This window comes from Hyperoodon ampullatus (assembly GCF_949752795.1).
Source record: "Hyperoodon ampullatus genome assembly, chromosome: 2".
Lineage (NCBI taxonomy): Eukaryota > Metazoa > Chordata > Mammalia > Artiodactyla > Ziphiidae > Hyperoodon > Hyperoodon ampullatus.
Genome location: NC_136915.1, coordinates 58,497,111 through 58,515,277, shown reverse-complemented (window position 1 = coordinate 58,515,277; position 18,167 = coordinate 58,497,111). Strand labels below are relative to the sequence as shown.

Genomic DNA, 18,167 nt, shown 5'->3' with positions numbered 1-18,167 from the left:
ACTCAATTCAGAGAGAATTAGTCTGGGACACATCAGGGCATCCTCCTCTGCATCCTTCAGAATCTGCTCTGGGTTTTAAGTCCAGACTTAAGTGGGCCTAGAGATAAAATAGAAGTCCCTGATCTGTAGTTTGCATCAGGATGTTATTTTGTGAAGGGTTCTAGAGCAAGCTTGTGGAAATTGGAGGAGTGGGAGGCAGCAACTCCTCCAAATATAGCTTGCTAACTGTCTGTTCCATGCTGTTTGTCTTAAAAAGTCTTGCAGTTTGTTAACTGGGACCATAGGACAGTATAGCCTGTTCTATAAAGCATTCTAAGTGGAGAGGAGAGGATAAGTCACTTGAAATTCACTAAACTGTCTGAAAAATAATATTAAAAATGAGAATGGAATCAGAGCAGCTGTGGGAATTATCAATCTCCATTTCTTTGGAGCCATCCTTTAAACAAAAGCAAGGCAATTTTTAGGTGGACTGAAAGCTAAGGTCAGGTTATAAGGATTATAAATTTTCTGCTGGTGTAAGTCATTAACTCTTTGTCTTTTAAAAAGATTTGGACTTTCCATAATACTTTGTATAACAAATTAAAAGTTAATTTAATTGAAAAAATGTGTGTTTTTATTATATATTTTTGATCTTAAAAAATTTTCACATGTTCTATTCTCATTGCTCATCAGGCCTAAATGAAAAATAAAGCTATTTTATTCTTCTTGGATCCTGGGCAACTGATCCTGAACTGAACCTATTCCACTGTATGGAATCATACAATATATAGCCTTTTCAGATTGGCTTCTTTCATTTAGTAATATGAATTTAAGGTTCTTTCATGTCTTCTCATGGCTTTATAGCTCATTCCTTTTTAGTGCTGAATAATATTCCATTGTCTGGATGTACCACAGTTTGTCATTCACCTACTGAAGGACATTTCATTTGAGTCCAAATTTTGGCAATTATGAATAAAGTTGCTATAAGCATCTTTGTACAGTTTTTTATGTGGAATAAGTTTTCAACTCCTTTGAGAAAATACCAAGGAGTGCAATTGCTGGATCGTATGGTAAGAGTATGTTTAGTCTTGTAAAAAAACAAAACAAAACCCTGAGCCATCTTCCAAAGTGGCTATACCGTTTTTCATTCCCACCAGCAATGTATGAGCGTTCCTGTTGCTCTACATCCTTGCCAGCTTTGGTATTATCAGTGTTCCAGATTTCAGCCATTCTAATGGGTGTGTAGTGGTACCTCATTATAGTTTTAATTTTCATTTCCTGATAACATATAGAGTTTACCATAAAATGTTAAGAATTGAATGAGAATTCTGCTCAGTTGTTAGCCATCTCTTTTTATCTTTAAACACACACACTCACACACACAAAATACCAATGGGCTGGTTAAAGGTCGAAGGAGGGAGTGGTGACTGGGCTAACTTTAGGCTCCTATTTTGTGCTAGGTATGCATTTTTGCATTTGGTCATTCTCTGCCAGGCATCTCTCAGAGAGAAGTTAAACTGTTGTCTGAGAGTAAATTGTTAGCTGCTCTTCCAACTTCTGTAGGGAAGGAAGATTGTATTCTCTAGTATATAGTTGTACATCATATTTAGTGTGTTCATTTAGTTCACCTCTGTGTAGTTACATACAATAATAAATGAGAAGTAGAGCATTTAGTATTTGCTGCTTTGTCTCAATAGGAGTCTCTCTAAAAATGTTGAATTGTACTGTGAATAATTGTTATCAACGCGCTAGTAACAGTGTACCTGTTAAAGTTCTTTGCAGTTTTCAAAACATCTTCAAGTCCACTGTCACATTATACCCTTACATTGATCCTATGAGACAGGTAGGGCAAGCAGTTGTATTATTATCATAATCTCTATTTTCCAGATGATATAATTAAGGCTTAAAGAGGTGATATATTTTGCCAAAGGCCATAGAGCTGGCAACTGGTCAGACTTGAACTCAAACCCAAGGCTTTGAACAGTTCTTATACATTATCCACTATTGTGTTGTCAATGGTTCATGCCTATATGGTTTGCTGAGGTCTCATACACCAAAACATAAGAGTACATATTCTTCTATAATTAAGGTTTTACCCCTAAATAATAATGCTAGTAACTTAGTGTTTCTCAGCTTTTTCCCTCTGCTATTAGACATTGCCATATGGACCCCTTCTGCTGGGAGTACTCTCCTCCTCTCTCCTCACTCTCCTTCAGTGTGTTAGCTCTTCACTAACCCTTCAGATCTCAGTTCATATCTCATCTTCTCAGAAGAGCCCCTTCTGAGCTCCCTCCTACAGGACCTCACCCAGCCAGGCTAAATTTGCTCCAAGCATCTTGAACATGAAGGGAAATGTGAAGTTTCTGCAGGGCTGGAGAGGAAGGGGAAATGAAGAAAAGAGAGAGACCTGTGGATCCACAGAGCAGAGGGGACCCATGTCCTACTTCTGAAAACCATTGTTCAGGAAGTAGTAAGACCTAGGAGGGACCATAGTCAACCTCAAAAAACCATTCTCCATGGAATGAGCGATGTGCAAAGAAGCAAAGGAACTGAAAAAGCCAGGCAACTGAGGGTGATTAATGATCCAGCAAGAAGCAGCGCTTTGGTGATAGAAGGGCCTTGGCGCAGAGTAAGATGCTAGACTTATATCCTGGGAAATGGAAGAAAACCAACTCTGAGAGATACGGACATTAACTTTTTGTGTGTGTGTGGTTTGTTTCTGCCAGCTGACTGGAATGAAGACTTGGAGTTAGAAATTGAATTATAGAAAATCTATTTCTTGGATACCTAAGTTTCTGAGTTGACATTCATACCTGCTGTGCTAAATATTTCTGTGGTCATTTGCATAGTGTCTGCCTCCAGCCCTAGACTGTAAGCTCCTTGAGGGCAGGGACTATGTGTTTTGCTCACTACTGTATGTTCAACACCTAGAACAGCACCTCCACAGAGTAGTTATTACCACAAATATTTGTTGAGTAAATGAATTATCAAATTAATGTAAGTAATGTTGGCTCCATGCTTGTCCCATATTATAACATGACCTAATATTTTACATATGATTTCCTCAACATCCTAACAAAATGTCTTAACATCACAGAGGGTAAAAACATTTTAATGGTGGAAAACATAAAGCATAAAATGATCCTTGAAAGTTGCTAAACACAGGTCATAGCTCTTTTTTGTTCTACAACAGGACAAAATCCTTTTTCCCCCTCAAGACAAAAGCTAAGAACAAATCTATGATCACTTTCTTTAGGTGAGTATTACTGCTGCTTTGTGAGATTGTATTCTCACTGACAATTTGGGGCACAATTTTCCTCCAGCGTAAAGCACTTAGCAAGATGCCTGGTATGAAGTAGTTGCTCAAAAATAGCAGTTCTCATTTTGATTATCCAGACCACATCCCCACTTCTTGATCTGAGGACCCCTTTGCCCTTAGCAGCTGGCTGTGTCCTTGCCAAGGCCCTACTCCTCCTTCAGGAGATACAGACTGTGCTTATGACCTCATTTGTTCCTTTATACAACATCTGGGCTTTGTGTCTTGTTTGTTCAGGCCTTCAGAACCATAGAACACTTACTAGGCTATTAGCCTTCATTTGTTTAGGTTGGCATACCTAGTTGGTGATAAAACTAAAAGGCTAACAGTTTACATGAAACTAATTCCTGGGTTAAATAGAAAGAAGAAAGCAGAACATGCCCATTAAGTTGGAACACCTAAAAACATGGTTATGAATCTTATAAAATGAGCACTTCTTTTTTTAAAACTGATGAAACATTTATGTAGCATCCAGAACAACTCACAAAAAATGTACTCTCACCGTGTCTGTGATTTCTTTGGATAAGCCAGCTTTTAAAAGATATGATGCTATTATACCAGGAAGAACAAAGGATCCCAGCACACTTTAGGGATCTTACATCACAACTCACTGATAATAGTTTTAGTGAATTTTCTAAATTACACATAGTTTGATTATTTATTATTTTAATAATTTCTAAAAGCCCCAAATAACAACAAACGCATAAAAAGAAAATAGCTTCTCTGTCCATACAAAATGAAACTTTAAATATTACTGTTTATGAGATTGTTAATAAAAACATTTTCAGCTGCTCATTTAATTTTTAATGATAGGGCATTTTAAAAATCACTAAAATGGGGCTTCCCTGGTAGTGCAATGGTTGAGAGTCCGCCTGCCAATGCAGGGGATATGGGTTCATGCCCCGGTCCGGGAAGATCCCACATGCCGCTGAGCAGCTGGGCCCGTGAGCCATGGCCACTGAGCCTGCGTGTCCGGAGCCTGTGCTCCACAACGGGAGAGGCCACAACAGTGAGAGGCCCGCGTACCGCAAAAAAACAAAACAAAACAAAAAACACTAAAATGAATGGTAAGAAAATTTTATCCATAAAATTATGCAAAATTATCTAGATAAATGGTATTTCAATATTGGTTCTACAGATAATTGTAGAGTAGAAATGAACTGGTATTAAAGAGGGGAGGAAAAGGAGTTTTAGGTGAAGAAAACAGTATGTGCAAAGGCCTAGAGAGAGAGAGAGAGAACATGAACCTTTCAAAAAAAACTCTGAGGTGTTTGGTATAGGTGGACCATTTAAAGTTTGAAGGTATCTAAGACCTTTGCAAATAGAGGCCAGATCATGAAAGGTCTTACAGGCCATGTTAAGGGAATTTTGCTTTTTCTTGAAGAAAATAGGAAACAATTGAAGAGTCTTCAAAGTGGGTAATAATCACATGTTTTAGAAAGATCATTCTGGCAGCAGTGTGGAGAATGGATTGATGAAAGATATAGGGCCAAGTAAGAGGCCATTGCAGTAATCTAAATGAAAGTTGTGATCATGGCAGAGGTGATAGAGAGCAGTGGGTAGAACACAGGGAAATTTATCAATAGAAGGTAGAACTGATGAGACTTGGTGATTTAATGGGTGTGTATGTACAGGAGGATTCAGTCAGTGAAGAGTGAGAGAGCATGAGGAGCTGTGACTGACCCACAAGAATAGCTGAGTGAATGGTGGTGCCATTGAGGAAAACACCCTCTAGAAGCAGTTAGTATGAGTATGAGCCAAGGATGAGCAGTACTAACTCTGTGTTAAAAATAATAATAAAAATAAGGCTTCCCTGGTGGCGCAGTGGTTGAGAGTCCGCCTGCCGATGCAGGGGACACGGGTTCGTGCCCCGGTCCGGGAAGATCCCACATGCCGTGGAGCGGCTGGGCCCGTGAGCCATGGCCTCTGAGCCTGTGTGTCCGGAGCCTGTGCTCTGCAACGGGAGAGGCCACAACAGTGAGAGGCCCGCGTACCGCAAAAAAAAGAAAAAAATAATAGTAATAATAAAAATAAATTAGTGTTTGCTAACAAATTTATACAGCGATCTCATAATCATCATTAACATAAAATAGCTATATGTGGTATGCTTTATAACTTGTCAGTGCTATAATTAACATTACTTCATTTGACCCTGTGATATTTTTCCATTTTACAAATTTGAAAATCTAATACAGGTTAAATTACTTTCTCAAGCTCTCTTAGCTAGAAACTAGAGTGGCAATACTAAAACTCTAGCATTCTAACACTAAGATCACTGTGGCACAGTGTAATATTTGGTAGAATTATTATGATTACCGTCAATGATCAATCTATTAAAAATTCCCTTTGTGCTAGAGACTTTTGATCAGCACTCTTTCATAATTTAGTCTTGAAAACCACCCTAATAAAGTCAGTATTATCATTTTTTTGTAGTCAGTATTATCTACATTTTACAAATGAAGAAACTGAGATTCAGAGACATTATTTCCTAAGTTCACATAGATGTTAAATGGCAGAACTGAGATAGGATTTCCCAAATCTGACTCTATAGACGGTACTTATAACTCATGCCAGTCTGCCCTCAACACCATCTATTAGGCATTCCTGTGGCTGTAGTTCCTTGATAAATAATATATAGGTGAAAGATTTACAGAATCCATTGTCTAGTTGTTAATCTGGAATTTTGGTTTGTGTTAATTGTGGACTTTCATATAATCAATAATATTGAGCATGTGGTAATTAACAGCAATTGTTAAGGTCAAATAACTCATCTTACTTTGCTTTGGATCATATAAACAGTCTCTACATCTGTAAAATGTAAATAACTTTAATTATACTAGCCAGAATAAGTCATGATGTTGCTACAACCAATAATTGCCAAATCTCAGTGGCTTTAAATGATAAGGATTTATTTCTCATTCATATTACATGTTCATTACAGATTAGCAGGTGGCCCTGCTCCATGTTGTTCTGACTCAGAGATCAAATTCCATTGTCAGGAATGTCATTGGTCACCAAGGCAGGAGAGAGGTAGAACTGGGGAATCATGCACCTATCCTTAAATGCCAGGTAGAAGTGACATATGTCACTTCCACTCACATTTTATTTGCTAAAATATGTCTCTTAGCCACAAACAATTTTAAAGATCAGAGAAATAAAATCCTACCATTTGCTTGGAACTAGAAATATATATACTCTAGATAATTCATAACGATCCCAGATATTAATCAATTTCATGGTGAAAGATTTTCTAGGGCTAAATAAGTTTGGGAAACATTGAACTTAAAGTTAAAGAAGTTTCCTAACTATAAGTCTTCTCTGAGCCCTGACTATATTAGTATGCATTATTAATCTCCAAGAAAGGGACTATTATTATGGGATCCTTTTTTTTTTTCCCAAAGATCATCTGCAAAGACTCATTACCTGAAGACAACACTTTAAGAAAGAGTACTCTAAGATTCTGCCTTTTTAGAACTTATTTCTAAAGAGGAAATAAGTGGAAAGAGGAGAAGAAAGAAGGAAAGGAAAGAATAAAAGAAGGAAAGAAAAAGACTAGAGCAGTGTAAATTTATGGATAGTTTTGAGACTGAAAGTTATTCATAAAAGACATTCATAGGGGCTTCCCTGGTGGTGCAGTGGTTGAGAGTCCGCCTGCCGATGCAGGGGACATGGGTTCGTGCCCCGGTCCGGGAAGATCCCACATGCCGCGGAGCGGCTGGGCCCGTGAGCCGTGGCCGCTGAGCCTGCGCGTCCGGAGCCTGTGCTCCGCAACGGGAGAGGTCACAACAGTGAGAGGCCCGCATACCGCAAAAAAAAAAAAAGACATTAATAGTAGCGAGTAGTGACCCAAAATTACATTTTCTAATCTATTGCATATAACATTGTTAATTTATTGAGCATATAATAAGCATCATATATTGTGTTTTACTTGTGTTAACTCATTCCATCTTCATGACAACATAAAATGCAGATTATTGTCTCCTCACAAAGGAGGAAACTAAACCTCAGAGAAGATATCCAGGTAGTAACCTGAGTTACAGACTAAATGAAGAGAAAAAGTTGCATTAACCTCTGAACATAAAGGATTAGGGCTCCAGTTAGAGGTATAAGCAACAAACTGTTGTTGGTCAAGAGATAGATTAATTTTCATTTTAGTTATCCTTTCTGGTTGGACCTTGAAGTGTGTGGAAAGAGTGATATTTGGGCACCTGAGTGGAGAGCCTTAAATTCCAGGCTGTTTGGATTTTATTCTCCAGGTAATGCCGAGCCACTGAAAGTTTTTGAGGGGGGAGTAACAGAATTAGCCAATTATAGCAAGACGTAGAATTTCAAGTTCAAAAGAGTTTCTTTCTTTCTTTCTTTCTTTCTTTCTTTTTAAAGAGTTCTCAAGTAATTCAATCCAACTCTCTCAATTCACAAATGGGGAAAACAAAGCCCCTAAATTTGAAGCTCTGCAGCTGGGGCTTTCATTATTGGCAATAGCTTTTTCATCTGGATAACTGACATGGGTGATTAGCTTGCCTCCATTTGGTCACAGGCTGAGCTCAGATCTTGTTCAGATCTCTCGCCTGCGTCCCAAATTAACAAGAGTCCTGATGAGGCCTAAGAGCTGGCTGAAGAAAGGACTATTTTGAGACTTGGGAGATCAAGTAAGGGTGATGACAGAGTTCAGAGATAACAGAGTGTATCTAACATCTAGGGTAGGGTCATTCCTTGGCTGAATGCTTCTCTCTTGGGTTTTGCAGAAGCCTAACCTAGCCCATAGCCACTGATGACAGCTTTACTGCAGTGCTATGTTAAAGCTGGCATTATCAAAGTGGGCAATATAAGTCTCCAAAGAAGGGAAGAAGTTGGGAATAAATGGCTGAATAATTGCTGATGCTGTGAGTGTGTTAGACTTGGTCATGCAGATGTCCCTCTGGAGTTGATAAATGACACAGATTCACCTGCAGTTTTGACCCATCAAAAGATAAGGTAGCTCTGTCTGATGTCAAAAACCATTCCTGCGCCTTTGGTGTCTTTCTTAGCAAATGGGCGCCCTACCTCCCAGCTGTGCGAGGCAGAAACCTAAATACCACTTTTGGCTGCTCTCTCCTTTGCCCCGATGCCCAATCAGTACCAAGCCCTTCTATTTTTTTTTTTTTTTTTTTTTTTTTTTTTTGCGGTACGCGGGCCTCTCACTGTTGTGGCCTCTCCCGTTGCGGAGCACAGGCTCCGGACGCGTAGGCTCAGCGGTCATGGCTCACGGGCCCAGCCACTCAGCGGCATGTGGGATCCTCCCGGACCGGGGCATGAACCCGTGTCCCCTGCATCGGCAGGCAGACTCTCAGCCACTGCGCCACCAGGGAAGCCCCAAGCCCTTCTATTTTTTGAATACCCATTTGTCCCATCCTCTCTACCATGACCTTAGTTTAGGCCACCATCATATCTCATCTAAATTATTGTAAAAGCCTTTCTCTGTTTTCCCTGCCTCAAACCTTGTACCCCTTAATCCATTATCTGCAGCCAGAGAGAGAGAAAAAGCATCAATTCTTTGAAATAATATGTCTATTTTTCAGAGTCAGAGATGTGTCCAATGACAGCATAGATTATTTTGTTCTGTTTTCTAGCTTCCCTACGGAAGTGATGTCACAAATATTAGGGGTGAAATGATCTTGATCCACAGGCTCAAGTGATTTTTTTCAACCAGATATCACAAAGATTCAACAAAATCAACTAAAAAATTATTTGTCCAATTTGCTAAAAAGCGACACAATAATTCTTTAAGATCTCATACTCTAGAATTTTCAGTTTAGGTAAAAGCTTTGCAAGAGCTAGTGCTTTCAGAGGGTTTACTGTAAGAGAAATTTCATTATTTAGCTATTTGAGATTATGAATTCAGTTTTCTATTATAAAAACGTGTGTTGATAAAGGCGTACCTAAGGCATAGTGTGAAGGATAACAAGGAAGATTCTAGTCAGAGAAATTCTACTGAATTCGAAAGGAAAGTTATCTTTCTACTTTGTCCAGATGGTAAAGGAAGAAGGCAATCAATAATTATTGACTGTTTATTTTGCCAAGCAAGATGCACATTATCTCATTAGCTCTAGGAAGCACTTACTATCAGCACAATTTTACAGTGAAGGATGCTTGGGAATGTTAAATATCTTGATAAAGATTCTAGAGCTGATAAGTGGGAAACCAGCATTCAAGCCTAAAACATGAGAACCTGCATTCTTTTTTTAAATTTAATTTAATTAATTTATTTTTTATACAGCAGGTTCTTATTAGTTACCTATTTTATGCATATAGCTGTATATATGTCAATCCCAATCTCCCAAAGAGAACCTGCACTCTTAAGTGTGCATTCTCAATGCTTTGAATTAGATGGTGCTTTCAATACTTACAAATCCCTTATGAGATAGGTTTTCCCATTCTATAGATATGATTATCGAAGCTTAAAATGTTTAAAACTTGTCCTGTGTCACTCAGTAAGGGGTAGGGCTGACACTGAATCTCATACTTGTCTACTTTCAAAGTCCATGTGTTTTCCACAATGTCTTCCAAGACAGCGTCCTGTTAATTGTCTCGCATATGCGGCTAATAGTAAGTGATGATGTTCAGAAGTGACTGAATAACTAGCAATAATAGTAAAAGCTCATTTTCAAAACTTCATGGTGTCACCTATGTGCTTAGCAAATATTGTTAAAATGACGTATTGACCAATAAAATGTCAGGAAATTTCGTATAAATTGGCCAAGAGTGTGAGGGCAACTTCAAAACTTGATTTGACAATATTCACTATATCAGACTCTCATTCAATTCCCAGCAAAATGAGGGGTTTCATTTATACTTTGTTTCTCTTCTCTCTCCTGCTTGCCATCTCAGAAGTGAAGAGTGAAGAATCCAGGAAGCTCTGCGGGCTCGAGTACATACGAACTGTCATTTACATCTGTGCCAGCTCCCGGTGGAGAAGGCACCTGGAGTGGATCCTGCAAGGTCAGCAAGGTAACATGAACGCATATGACTCCCTCATTTATTATTATTTTTTAAGGCTTGTTTTAATAACTGTTTCTCTAGTTACTGCTAAGCCACTTCTATATCAATCTGGAGGATTAATTATCGAAATAAACAATTTGGCTTGGGAAGGAGGTGAGCTTGCTACCTTTCAAAAAATAAGGACCTTGTTTTCTTTAGTCCCCGGCTTGAAATGATTTGATTGCATAACTACTTCGATGAGCTCAGCATCTATGGCAGGTGCTGGGGGGGTGGGTAGAGAGAAGCATGTGATTTCAAGGGTCATGTTGGAGCAGCAAGATTTTCACACGCGGATAATTATAGAATATAATAAGTTGGCATTCAGGCAGGTGCTAAATAAGAATGGAAGGAAGGAATCTAACTTTTATTGAGCACTTATTACATGCCAGGCAGTTTCATGGGCAACATTTCATTCAGTCTTCCGATAAGGATCCTTTGAAGTAAGTAATATTACCACCATTTACCATTTTACTGAGGACAAATTTGTTCACCCAGCTAGTAAGCAGGGTGGTTGGGAAGCAAACCAGATCTTTCTGGCTTCAGAGCCGAGGTCTCCTGTTTACTCTATACTGCGTCTCAGGTGGGGAAAAGATGGTGGTAGTGTGTTGTAATAAATGACACTACCGTGGAGGTGGTGGTATTTGACAGAGGCCCTAAGGGTGTGTAGGGTTTGGGAGTTATGGGGAGTGGGATGGGAATTCTAGCAGTAAGAACTGTCTGATCAGAATTTTAAAGGTGGGAGTGAACCTAATGTGTTTCAGAAACAGAGAGGGGGGTGACTTCACTACATTTCTTCATTTTCCAATTCAAGTAACTTAGAAGTTGGCATTTTTCTCCTACTAATCCTATATTAAAGTGTGATGTATAATTTATTTAAGATTCTATTTTAATAATTGTGTTTATTATGTTTTATAATAAAAGTAAAAAAGAAAAACATGTTTACATAATAAATGTTGCAACCACACATATGATATGAAAACTTTACAGGTTTCAATTTGGTTTAAAATGACTGGTAAATAAAAAGATTTTGGAAAATGACCCAGAGATTTTGTATTTTGGTGGACTAATGTCTTGAAAAATTATGAACTTACCACTTTTACTTTAATAATGAGAGGTTCATAGTTACTAGATGTTAATAAACAATAAGCGTTTTTAATCTCAAGGGAGTAAACATAATTTACCAGACTGACCATAATTTATCAATCTCCGGCAAATCAGAATACAATAGAAAAAATACATTTTGAATATCTTTAAAATATGTGGGGCAATGGAGTGTATGTCTGTATAAGGCTATCTCTTTCGACACCACTGACTTCATAATACTGTTTATTTAACCTTTCACAGGTTTTCAGATATTTTCCCATACATTATTTATTTGATGCATTACTGGCTTACCAATCAGCATTCATTCATCTAAATGTTTTCTGGTGCTTGCCAGTGTGCTAAGGTGCTGATAAGTAAGTTTGAACGAAGTTAAAGTGAGACAGGCTTATACATGGACTTCGGGAACAACACTGATAAAAACAGTTGGGCCCACTTTTAATTTGCGGACATAGAGGTTTAAATCTCCACTTCCTTACTGATCAGCTTTGCAGGGCATACACAGGATTATTTTTTGTTTGATTGTTTTCGTTGATAGCATGTAACTAATAGTTTTGGAAGCCACTGGTCACTGTGCAGAGGTAGCCAGGACAACAGAAGTCAAGCCCTGACTTGGCTGCTAACTGGTCAAGTGATATTGGTTCTGTCACTCCTCCTCTCTGCACCCACGTTTCCTCTTCTGTAAAATGAGGAGGGTGGATATGACTGAGTTCTCCCTAAAATATCTAATCTCTCTGAAACCCCAGACCAATGTTAAAAAAAAATCAACTGCAAGATTCAGTTTCCTTCCAGAAATCCAATGCATTTCCCCCAGAGTAGAACTTGGTTGCTGCCTTTGTCAGAGCTCTCTAAGGAAGTATTGTTTTTTTCCCTTCCATATAGCTGAGAGAGGAAACCGCTTCCAGCTGCCTAATGAACAGGAGATTTCTGAGGAAAGCCCAGTGCAAAACTTTCAGAAGACGGATTCCTCGGGGGGAGGAAAGTCTTCAGGGTGAACAGCTGCCCACGGAAGGGCTTTGGAGGTCAAAGAAGTATTCGGTGATGTCAAGACAAGACTTGAAAAAGTTGTGCTGCACCGAAGGCTGTTCTGTGTCTGACTTTAGCGCTCTTTGTTAGGACAAGCAAATCCCCAAGGATGGCAGAATTTTAGCACATGTTTAATCACAGTGTTTTACTTCCCAGAACAATACTCACATTGTATCATTAAACTAATGGCTTTTGGGTAGGCAATCCTTCTTTCCTAAATGTTGTGGATGGTTGGCTAAAACCACAACGAGGTCTGGTTTCTCCCATTGCCAAGGTGAATGCACTGTTCTTTCCAAATTTTAACTAATCCTTTGAAATTTTAAATGCTGTGCAAAATTGCAATAAAAATTCCATAAAGCAAGCTTACTGTGATTTTTCTGTTTTTAAAACAATTTTAAAGAACTTTAAAACAGTAAACCAAAAATGTTGATGGTAAAAAAAAACCTTAAAAAAAAAAAAACTATTACCTCATCATCTAGAAATAACAATCCACTCTTAACTTTTGTGTTGCTGTATATTATTACTGAAAATTTAAACATCGATTCACAGTCAAGTGTAAGAATCTAAACAAAGTGCTTTTCTCAAGAGTTCTTAGAGTGCTCAATTAATGTTTCTTAATATCATGCATCTCTTCAACATTATACTTGAGAATAGTTGGGTGCATATATATATATCAAAGAGGGCCCATAAACAGCCCAAATCCAGAAAACGTTTGGGTATCTTAGCTCCTTTCATAGTCTGGGCTGCCTTGGTTTTGCCTTCCTACTGCTGAGATAAAAGGACATTCTATTCTCATCCTGGATGTTGAGAAACTAAAACGCAGATAGCCAAGTCATTGTGCCACAATTGGATGTCTTCACAGATGAAAAGATAAAGTAAGATATCACAAAACTATGCTCTTATTTCTAACTCTGTCAGCCAACTCCCCAGTAGGTCTTAACATAGTTAGACTCTTTGTTCATCTGAGGTGGTGCCTATTAATACTCCAGCCTGTATTTGAAATTCATCATCTACACATTGTGCACGTAAATTGTGTCAAAGCATTGTTCTTTGCAGATAAAAAACTGAGTCTCCCTAGAATTATGTAAACGTCTACTAAGTCACACAGCTGAGGAGGTGGTGTCACTGATCCAAACTTAGGCTACTTAGCATGAATCAAGGCAGTCATATCAAACTGCACTGGTTGTCAATTACTCTTTACCACCAGACACTCCCTGTTTGTTTAAATCAGTTTCACTGAAGAATGTCTTTTGAAGAAGCAGTAGAAATTAATGATATTAAATCTCAACCCTTGAGTACATGCCCTTTCAATATTCTGAGGAGTGAAATGAGAAGACTGCATGAAGCATGTTTGCTGCAGACTGAAGTATGATGGTTTCCTCAAGGAAAAGCACTTCTGTGATTGAGTTTGAACTTAAAAGTAGCTGCTTTTTCCAAGAAGCACCATTTTTAAGAAAAAATAAAGACTGAAAAACTGTGGTTATTCAGATTTGGGTATTGGCAATGAAATGAAATAAAATTTGAAAATGAACAAAGTAGGCTTCAAGGAAAACGACTGACAGTATTTGTTGCTGATGATAAAGTTCAAGCTTATAAGCAATTTTGGAAAACTTTTACCCACCACCCTGAGCATCAGTGGTGATATTTGATTTTTTGATATTATATGACATGTGTCAACATTTGGGAGATCTGCTATAACTCAATGAACCAATATTTTCCAAATGATCAATGCATAATACTACAAAATCATGAATGGTTAAGAAATCTGCTCAAAGTGCAAAATAAAGATTTTAATCTAACTACAAAAAATTCATTGATATCATTTCAGATTTTACATTGCAAGTAACTTTTTTTTTTTTTTTTTTTTTTTTTGTGGTACGCAGGCCTCTCACTGTTGTGACCTCTCCCATTGCGGAGCACAGGCTCCAGACGCGCAGGCTCAGCGGCCATGGCTCACAGGCCCAGCCGCTCAGTGGCATGTGGGATCTTCCCAGACCGGGGCACGAACCTGTGTCCCCTGCATCGGCAGGTGGACTCCCAACCACTGCGCCACCAGGGAGGCCCACAAGTAATCTTTAATAAACAGTCACTTGTTGAGTTTTGGTATAATATCAAAAGAGAATATATTGATAAAAATGATCTGAAAATGCTATTAAAATACTCTCCCCTTTTGCAACTAAATATTTATGTGTGGCTGAATTTTCTTCATGTACATTAGCCAACATAACACACAGCAGCAGATTAAAAATGTAGGAGCTGATAGAAGCTGTATTTTATAAAGACAGTCATTAGAGACTTGCAAAAATATAAAACAGTGCCACTCTTCTCACTAAATGTTTTTTGTTTTGTGAAGATATAGATTTTTAAAATAAAATATGTTATTGGTGTTAATGTGTGATGAGTTTATTTTTATTTTCAAATGAGTTAAACATATTTAAATTCCTCAGTAAAATTCTAATATGATAAATATTGATAAATTGAACCCACATAAACAAAAGCTCTTTGAAGTTCTTAATACTTTTTAAGAGTATGAAAGGATTATGAAACCAAAAAGTGTGAGAATGGCTCTTATATAAGGTTTTGCCACAAATTTTTGAGGTTCCATCAAGAGATGTTTAGATTGCTGTATTTGTCATGACAAAGATGCAATAAACAGCCTTGTTTATATACCCTTATGTACTGACACTTTTATTTCAATAGGATAGGTTCCCAAGTTGCTAGGGGGAAAAATATGTGTATTTTTTTCAGTGTACTTATAATAGTTATTTTTTATTTGTCACATACTTATTAGTCATTATAAATGTATCTATTCAATTTAAGTACATAGAGAAACAAAGAAGAAAAATGGGACCTAGTCTTTTTACTTAAATCCTGCAGTCCCTTTTTTTGGGAAAAAAAGATAATATATGTATATGGTTAGGAAACGTAAACAGTCCAGGGAAGTATAAAATACAACAAAAGTCTCACTCTCTTCCATTTGGTTCTGAAGTAATATAACCCTTATTCAGAGTTTCTTGTAATTTCTGCCAGAAACAAAAAATTATGTCTATACTGAATATATGTGGTATAGTTACAGATTTAGTAACTATAGTAGATATAGATAGCTTGCCCTATATCATTATCTATCTATCTATCTACCTACCTATCTTATCTATCTACCTATCATTGCCTATCTATATCTATCTATATCTATAACAGATCTATATCTATAACATCTATATCTATATTTATCTATATCTATCTATATCTATCTATATCTATATCTATCTATATCTATAACAGATCTATAACAGATCTATATAGATCTATATCTATATCTATATCTATATCTATCTATATCTATCTATATCTATCTTTTAGCTGTCCACTAAAACTTCTCCTCTTCCTCTTGGGCACAGATAGACTACATTTCTCAGTTTCTTTTTAGTTTCATGTGGTCATATGACTGAATTCTAGCTAATTAAATGTGAGTAGTAGTGATCCATGCTATTTTAAGAGTAGTCCATCAAGTCTCCCTCCCTCTCCCTCAATTTAGCAAGCAATAACCTTTGACTTTTTTATGTTTGATTCTACTTTTTACAGTTGTTAACCCACTCTAATACAATATATACTGAATCTATCATCCCATTTTACACAAAAAGAAATTACACATACTCATTGCTTTTTTTAATACATCTTGGAAATATTTCAATAACATCCCAGTATAGGTATTATAATTTTAAACACATACCAAGAGATTACCATTTAAAAAATTTGTATTAATTCATATTTTCACTAGAAATTTATGAGTGACTCTTTCTCTACATTCTCCCCAGTCCATGATGTTATTACACTTGTAAAAATTTGCAATTTTTATAGATGAAATATTGAATATAATTTTATTGTATTTGCATTATCACAACTATGATTGCCTTTAGTATTTATTTGACATTTTAATTTCCTCTTCTGTAAATTAGTCTGTTCATATTCTTTGCCCATTTTTCTGTTTCTATTTATTTATAATAGTTTTCTTATCAATTTTCAAGACTTTTTAATATTAAGGATATTAACTTTTTGACTGCCATCTTAGTAAAATATTTCCTCCCAAGTCTTTGGTATGCCTTGATTTCATTTAGGATGTCTTTTGCATACAATGTCATTGCATACAATGTCTGTCTTTCCTTTACAATTTCTGGATTTCCTTTTTTGCTTAGGCAGAGCTCCCTTATTGTGAGTAAGGTTGTGAAAAAGTCTACCAAATTATATTCTAATAATTTAATTTTTTAACCTTTGCATTTAAATTTAATCCATCTTATATTTATTTTTGTATAGTATGAGGTGTTTAATTTTTATTTTCTTCCAAATGAACAGAACATTTTGCCTGCATCATGGAGCAGCCTTTTCCCATGTAAATTTCATGCCATTTTAGTCGTATGTTGTTTCACATGTTTGGAGCTACTGTAGGCCCTTTATTCTGCTCTTTGCTCTATTTATCCTCAGTTAGCACCATACTATTTCAATTGAAGTAACTTTATGGTAAATTTTAGTATCTCTTAAAAAAAGTTGTCCATCACTATAGATTGTTTAAAAATTTTTCATGGATATTATGAGACATACATCCGTCTGTGTGGATTTTATAATCCAGTTTCCAAAAAAATTTTATTGGAATTATAATTTGAATTGCTTTACATTTATACTCATGTAGAAAACATTTATATTCTATAATATTAAGAATTCTTATCTAAAATATATTACTATAATAATACAGTATTTTATTTCTTTTAATAACTTTTTATAACTTTAACTATATAGGTTTGTGTCTTTTTATACTACCTTCTAATTTTGTTACCTTTTATTTTCATTTTTTTCTTAAACATCTTTATTGGAGTATAATTGCTTTAAAATGGTGTGTTAGTTTCTGCTTTATAACAAAGTGAATCAGCTATACATATACATATATCCCCATATCTCCTCCCTCTTGCATCTCCCTCCCGTCCTCCCTATCCCACCCCTCTAGGTGGTCACAAAGCACCCAGCTGATCTCCCTGTGCTATGCGGCTGCTTCCCACTAGCTATCTATTTTACATTTGGTAGTGTATATATGTTAATGCCACTCTCTCACTTCATCCCAGTTTACCCTTCCCCCTCCCCGTGTCCTCAAGTCCATTCTCTATGTCTGCATCTTTATTCCTGTCCTGCCCCTAGGTTCTTCAAAACCATTTTTTTTTAAGTTTCCATATATATGTGTTAGCATATGGTATTTATTTTTCTCTTTCTGACTTACTTCACTCTGTATGACAGATTCTAGGTCCATCCACCTCACTACAAATAACTCAATTTCATTTCTTTTTATGGCTGAGTAATATTCCATTGTATATTACCTTTTTATTTTCCCCTGTGAATGAGACATTTCCCCCATGTTCATTTCTAAATGCATGCTGTGATACAAAGAAAAATCTTGATTTTTTTGTATACTTATCTCCAGCCACCTCCTCCAGTTATTTTATTAAATTTAATGGCTAGTTTACAAGTCTATCTTGGGTTTTCTAGGTGTACAATATTATCATCTACTAATAAAAAGGTAATTTTGTCTCTTTCAATATTTAAACTGATTGCTTCATATTCTTGTCTTATTACATGACTCATTACTCTGAAATTATATATTGAGAGGGTAATGTGCAGGCGTTGTTGTGGGTGCCAAGGATACAACCATGAATAAAACAGACAAAGTGTATATTCTTATGGAAGG

The 18,167-nt window shown here is 36.7% G+C and overlaps 1 protein-coding gene across 1 annotated transcript; it reads left to right on the top strand.

Annotated features, from left to right (window-relative positions):
* Nucleotides 1–10,107: 10,107 nt before the first annotated feature.
* On the top strand, nt 10,108–12,529 carry INSL5 (insulin like 5; the record flags this gene model as incomplete). Its single annotated transcript, XM_079697400.1, is given in 3 exon segments — nt 10,108–10,282; nt 12,296–12,384; nt 12,386–12,529. Coding segments are annotated over 3 exon segments (408 nt in total).
* Nucleotides 12,530–18,167: the final 5,638 nt, after the last annotated feature.